Source organism: Anoplopoma fimbria, chromosome 19 (assembly GCF_027596085.1).
Source record: "Anoplopoma fimbria isolate UVic2021 breed Golden Eagle Sablefish chromosome 19, Afim_UVic_2022, whole genome shotgun sequence".
NCBI classification, from domain to species: Eukaryota; Metazoa; Chordata; class Actinopteri; order Perciformes; family Anoplopomatidae; genus Anoplopoma; species Anoplopoma fimbria.
In genome coordinates this window covers 14,662,201-14,669,707 of record NC_072467.1, presented here as the reverse complement: position 1 = coordinate 14,669,707, position 7,507 = coordinate 14,662,201, and the positions used below count along the sequence as shown (strand labels likewise).

The 7,507-nt window shown below is 36.7% G+C and overlaps 1 protein-coding gene across 1 annotated transcript in view; it reads right to left on the bottom strand.

The window, feature by feature from the left end:
- Positions 1–5,100: 5,100 nt before the first annotated feature.
- bcar1 (BCAR1 scaffold protein, Cas family member) overlaps positions 5,101–7,507 on the bottom strand; it is a 38,747-nt gene continuing 36,340 nt past the window's right edge. Inside the window, exons 7-8 of the mRNA XM_054620576.1 lie at positions 5,859–5,945; positions 5,101–5,659 (exon numbers count right to left, since the gene is read on the bottom strand). Coding sequence (XP_054476551.1) covers positions 5,189–5,659; positions 5,859–5,945 — 558 coding nt within the window. The 3' untranslated portion in view covers positions 5,101–5,188. The remainder of the gene's footprint in view (positions 5,660–5,858; positions 5,946–7,507) is intronic.

Genomic DNA, 7,507 nt, shown 5'->3' with positions numbered 1-7,507 from the left:
TGACTTCATGGTTTAGCTGTGTTTGCTAACTGAATCAGTGATTACTAAGAGCTGCGGCACAGACCCAAGCTTCAGTTCCATTAACCTATATGCAGAATGCTTTCACAGACATTTTATGGAGATTGACTCTCTATTTTTAGGACTGTTGTAAACTAGGATTATTATGGGTAATGTTTCATTATATAGCTCATGTTCTTAAAGGCCTTTTGTCTGTAAACGCGTTGTTGTAATGTTAAGGGTTCAATCATCATGGGCTAGTGTTACTTTATAGGAGGGTTACTATGGTTACTAGCCAAGCCCTCCCCTTTAAGGCAGGTGGCCTTATGGGTAACGTGTGTGTTTGTTATGTTAAGGCAGGCGCACCTGTGTGTGTAGAGAAAGTACCGTGACGGGCAGTAGCGGCAGTCACTGTGAGGCATAAACTTACAGTAGTGAACTGGAAGTGTCTATATAAACTGGGGTTCCACTAACTAATTTAAACAGCGCTGTGTTTGATGTTTACTGCACAGAGAAAACAAATATCTGTTTGAAAGCAACGTTATCACGACGTCTGCAGTCTCATTCTCCACCGTAGAGTCGCCGTGTAGAGCTAGCTAGTTAGCTAAGAGCAACAAGCCAGGCTGAAAGCTAATTGAGTTAACCTTAGCTGGAAAGCTAACAAAACAGTAACGTAATATCAGTTCACTACCTGATTTAATGATTTGTGGATATTGATAGTTTTCAATTCCAACTTTTAGGTGCATACCGCCGCCTGTGGTACCAGAGCATGTAGGACAGGATGTAGTTTACAGTAGTCTGTAATTCTTTTACTTTAAATATTACCTCTATTAAGTTAAATTATTATTATTATTATTATTATTATTATTATTAAATTGCTGTATGGCTTCACTTTAACTGTCAGGTGTGTTGCCTGTTAAGACAGGTGCTTATATTGGTCACATATTTCTAGACATGCGGCTCAGATGGATGACATCTTGGAAGAAGAGAGGTGTATACAGACCAACTGAGACAACATCTTTTTGGTTTTGAAGCTCTGAGGTAGAACTTTTTTCTCTTTACCACCTGCGTTGTGTTTGATGTTGTTGAAAGCATACATCATTTTTAAATTCGGCACATTTAGTAATTATGAGTTTCTTGAAAAATCATGATATTCTAGAACATATTCTGTAATAGACATGGACATTCAGACATCACGAGTGTGATTAACACTTTCCGAGAATATCATTGGTTCATATCAGACAAATATGATATGTTATATATAAATAATGCGTGAGTCTGTTATGGGTTTTTTTGTGTCTCCTCCAGCGTAAAAAGTCATAGTATGGCCTAAAATCAACGCCTCAAAAGTCATAGCTCAGTATGTCGGAAAAAGTCATATTGAAGTATGTAGAAACAAGACTAAAAAGCAATAGTTTAGTACATCATATGAGTCATAAAAAAGTGATTGTACAGTTAGCAGAAAAGTCATATTATAGTACTTGAAAAAAGTCATAATATAGTCGTAAAAAAACAAAAAACAAAGCCATTGTTCAGTATTTTAAATAAATCCACAAAATAGTATGACAGAAAAGTCAAAGTATAGCACTTATAGCATAGTGTAATCAAAAATCCATGGTGTAGTATTTCAAAATGTTATAGTATAAAATGTCAAAAAAGGCATAATATATAATGTCAGAAAAGTAATGAAAAGCCATAGTATATAATGGGGGAAAAAAGTTATAGTAGGTCTGAAAAGATGGTACAGAATGTCAAAAAAGTCTTAAAAAGCCATATTAAGATATGGAGATTTTTTATTTATTTATTACTTACTTTGGACAAATTATACTATGACCTTTTTTAATTAATTTTTTGGGCAAACTGTACAATTACTTTTTTTTATTCGATATATGTACTATGACTTTTGATGACATACTGTCGTATGTCTTTTTTAAGATGTTATTTTAACATACTATACTATGCCTTTCTATAACTTTTTATAGTAATACTATACTATTTATTTACTTTTTTCAAAGTACTATATCAAGACTCTTTTCAAAATGTTATACAATGACATTTTCAGGCCTATTTCGACATAATATGCTTTGACTTTTTTTCGGGACAAACCATACTATGTCTTTAGGATTTTTTCTTTACATATGTACTGACACTTTGCAACGTACCATATTGTGACTTTTATATGTCTATACGACAAACTATGCTTTGACTTTCTTACCACTTTCCTAAGACACTTTTTCAACTTTCTTTTTAATTTTCAAAAAATGTTTGAATTCATTTGACTTACTATTTGAAGACCTTTTAATGCTTTTTTGGACATACTCCTATGGCTTCTTACATACCTTTTCGACTTCCTTTACCATGACTTTTTTTGACGTACTAAACTTTTGCTGTTAAATGACATACTATACAATGATGTTTGTTAGTAGGATAGTATTTCAAAAAAGTAATGAAAAGCCATAGTGTCGTATTTCAAAAAAGTCAAAGTATGTCACAGGTTATAACAAAACCCATAGCATAGTATATTTAAAAGAAGTCATAGTATTAAAAAAGTATGCACTTATTGGAAGTGGTTTTGGATGAAAGCGGCAGCTAAATAAATGTAATGTAATGGTATCTAGGGTTCTTAAAAAATTTGCTTGAGGAAAGAACCTCAAACTATGGAGTAAGAAAACACTGTACGGTGGGTGGTCAGTGGTAAGATATTGTTTGATTGCATATATGACTTCTTCTGGGAAGTGTGTCAGATCAGATATCAGTGTTCTAGAAGACGGGTCTAAGACTTTTTTCAAAATGTATTATTGCTTTACTTGACTTTTTTACTACACACGATACTGCACAAAGAGTTTTTAATTATAAAAAGAAAAACTATGATTTTTGATGACTTTTTTCCACATACTATGCTATGACTAATGACTCGACTTGCTATACTATGACGTTTTTCACTATACTATGACTATTTAATGACTTTCACTTTATAAACTATGACTTCCTGCAACATACATCACTAAGACTTTTTAATGACATACTTTACTATGACTTTATGGACAGAAAAATCTAACATCACACTTTTTTGTTATTAGAATATAACTTTTTAAGGACTTTAAAACGTACTTTACTATGACTTTTTAAACATAATATACTACGCTTATTTTATGACTTTTCAACATGCTATACTCTGCCTTCTATATGACTTTATAAGACACACTATACCAGGACTTTTTTTGACATGCTATACTATGACATTTTAGATATACTGTACTATCACTTATTTTAACAAGGTAGACAATGACTTTTTAATTAGTTTTTTCAAAGTACTATATCAAGACTCTTTTCAAAATGTTTTACAATTACATTTTCAGGCCTGTTTCGACATACTATATACTATGACTTTTTATGACTTTTCAACATGCTTTACTTTGACTTTTATGACTTTTTCCTCGTACTATACTACAACGTTTTTCAACATATGCTTTATCTTTTTATGACTTTTTCAAAATACTATGCTATGACTTTATTAAGACTTTTTTTACAACTGTTTTCGACATACAATACTTTTGACTTTTTCATGAATTTTTGACATATATACTATGACTTTCTTCCATATATACTTTGACGTTTTTATGGCTTTTTTATTTCTATAAAATAACTTTTAGACATACTATACTACACGTTTTTTAAGGAGTAATATCGACATACAACATCATGACTTCAGATTTTTTGGACATGCTATTCTATGACATTTTTATGTCTATTCCAACATACTACTATGTTTTTTTTCGACATGCTATACTATGACTGTTTTTTCCCCCAAATTCTATAATATTCATTGGATATTACTATGGATTATGTAATTCGTTTTTACATATTATACTACGACTTTTATTATCACTGAATTTGACATACTATAATATTGCTATTTTATGACTTTTTTTACCTACTATAGGAGGGCTTCTCTTGAAATACTATAATATGACCTTTTTATAATGGCTTTTGACATACTACAGTATGTTTTTTTCATGATTCTTTTAAATGCTATTGTAAAAATTGTTATGATCCATTTCAAAATATCATTATATGGCTTTTTTTAAACATTTTTCAACAGACTATACTCTGGTTCTTTCATGACTTTTTTTTTTTAAATTCCACCTCAGTTTTGAACCTTTTACACTGCTTTTTTTGAAATACATCCCTCTTACAAGACAACCTTTTCCCCCACAAAAAAAGAAACTGAGAGGGCACTGAAATCATCTTTAATAACTGCAGTACTCATAACGTACAGTTATGTGGACATCTCTAGGCAGCAGTGCTGCCTGCACCGGAGGATTGAAATCAGTGTGGACAAGCAATCGAGCTGCGGGCGGTGACATCCGCTCCGACACACAGGCGGCACGTAGAACTGTCAGCTTGCCGTCGGGTGAAGTTTATGGATGGGTGTGTGTGCTCCAGTGCTTTTGTTTTGGAAAGTGTGCCTTTGTCAGGGAAGAGCATAGATGTACTACAACATACAGTCATACATATCATCTGGAATTTACACATCCATAACAATAATCATACAAGGATCAAGAATCAGAGCCGGAATTATACGGTATAGCAATAATAATAACAATTATTGATATTGTCTAAAAACTACATTTATGTTTTCATCTTTTCATTTCTTCCAAAAAACAAAACAAAAAAAGGAACCATATATTTATATTTATATACTGGAAGTTCTTTAGTCTTTTTATCTTTTTTTGACTGAATAAGTAACTTAAATATTTACAGTGATTATTTTACAACCATTGGCCCAGCCCGCTGAAGATAAAACGTTCCTTTGAGTTCGTCTACAATAAAAAGCCCACGGAAGGAAGGAGGGAAGAGGGAGGGTGGTCCCAGTGAAAGGGTGAGGTGGGGGGAGCACAGGGTTGATGTGGGGTCTCCAACCTCACACTGGAAGGGTGTACAGGGTTTCCCACAGAGGGCTCCAGGTCCTCCCTCCCCCGTGCTGCAGGGGCGTCCAGCCCTTGTTGCAGGGGAGGATTTACTGCCCCCCCGTGCTACTGGTTCATCTCAGTTTGTGTCACTGTTTGGTTTATTCTCTTCTCCCGCCTCCCCCTTCCCCTCGCCCCCTCCCCCTACTACATGACCAGCAGCTGTCCCAGCACCATCCTGAACTGCTGCGTGCACCCTGCCAGCTCCCTCACCCTCTCAGTCATCTCCCTGGCCGCTCCGGGGAGGGATACTGGAGCGCCGCCGTCTTCGTGCTGACCACGATGTCCTTGAGTTTTTCACAGAGGGCGTTGCTGCTCTGGGCCACGTGCGTCCTCACGTCGGGCGACTTGGCTTGGCGCGACAGCGTGTCGCCGATGAACACCAGCTTGTGTGCGCTGAGGATGACGAACTTGCTGTGCGCCACGAAGATCTTGGGCGGCTGGTTGGAGTTGATGGCGGTGAAGAAGGCGTCGATGGCGTTGGTCACCGCGGTGACGTTCTGCTCGCACTGCTCCTGGTAAAAGAGGAGGAGCTGCCGGTCGCCGTGGCACAGCTTGGAGCAGGGGGGGCCCCCGGAGCCGTTCTGGCCCTGCTGGTTGGCCGGAGGGTGGTGAGGGGACGGGACCCAGCCCGTCATGTCGTTGTTGATCGGCCGGCTGACTTCCTGCTCGAGCCGCTCAAACTGTTTAATCTGGAAGAAAGAGGAGGAGGAAGGAGACGGTCAATACTGTATCATAATACTATGTTTCAAAAATGAATATCTTTTAGTTTTTGACTGTTGGTTACCCATCAGTCACTACATTTAGTCATTTTATGCACTACACAATCAGAAAGATAATAATTTAGATGAAAACACCATTTGACAAATCTTGAAAGAAACTGACAGGTACCTGCTGCTGCTCCAGTTGTGTCTTGTGTCTGATGATGTTGCCTTTCTCCAGCAGCTGTCTTTGGTTCTTCTCAAACTCTTCTTTTCCCTGAGAGATCAACACACAGCTGTTACACAACTTTTGTACACACTGACATGATTTATTTAAAACATATTTTTTTCAGGATCACATTGAGGATCATGAATATACAGCCTATGTCTCCCTCTAGTGGTGACAAACAGGAACTGCAAGAACTTTCATGGGACATACACATCTCTCATAAACATTTCTTGAAGAGCTTTGCTGACACACACAAACGCGCGCACACACACACACACACACACACACACACACACACACACACACACACACACACACAAACAGAAATAGAGACTTGATTCGTATAAAAAAAACAACTGCTGACTCTTCACAGGCACATGGACTCATTCATCATAGCTATGAAAGGTGTGTGTGTGTGATGCTATGTAAGTACAGCCTCACACCTGGAGCTGTCGCACACACATAGAAACACACACAATGAGAGAGGGCGTGAAAGAGAGAGAGAGAGAGGACTCCATTGAAAGAGAAATACATTTTGTATGTACATGCACAAAATAAAAAAGACATAAGAATAGACTATTTCCAAAAATGTAAAAAAAAAGCTATACCAAGGGAAGATAAAAATACCACACAGCTAGATATGCCTTCTATTGCCATCATATGAGGCAAAATAAATAGAAAAAATATATATAAATGATAAAATATAAAATATGTATAGTTGATCCTCTGAATGTATACAAGCATATGTTAAAGATGTAATGATATATTACATTTAGGGACATGTGCAGCACTTGTATATCAAGTATTAGTAATTCAATGCAATTTGTTAATCACCTTTCCTTCTTGTCTTTTTCCCTATGCTTTGGCAACACAGATGTATTGATTTCTCTGTTTGCCAATAAAGCAAATTGAAATAAAAAAAATGAAAATTAATTTTTACTTCAGTCTTTATAGGTAAATGCAACAATTTGTGAAGACACGATGCTTTTTTTTTTAGCTGCTTTGTGACTTCAGTTGCTCTGTTATCCAACACCAACAGCAAAGGATCAACTGAGGGCTGACAAGATAGCCGGGCGCTTTTAGTGGTTAAAAAAACAACTCAGAAGGTTTACATTTCGTCAACGAACAAGAACTATGACTACAAATATATGTTTATCATTTTTACACAAAACACAACACAAAATTAAAATGAAATAAAAATGTGACTTTTTAAAACAAAAGGCTACGATTGAGGGCATTTCAGGGGCACTCTGTGTGAAGCGTCACATGACCACAGTCACGCAGCAGAGCGAAAACGTGTTTCGTGTTGCGACTAAAAAAGTGCACTCAGTAGAGTTCACATCTAAAGCAGCTGCTGATCATTTGCGGTTTGTACCGGCCGGTTAAGAGGATTGAGGATTCAGCAGTCAGTAACTGTATAAAACAGTCATTAAAAAAGTTTTTTCAAAACAGTTTTTGATCACCGCAACCACGAGAGGTCCTTGAACATACAGTCCCAAATGATCACCAACAATATTAGGGTGAGGGGTCCAGTAGTGTGTGAGTTTAGCCGTGGACAGACAGACACATGCACGCACACATATAGACTGGCTGCATGATCTCCACCAGAG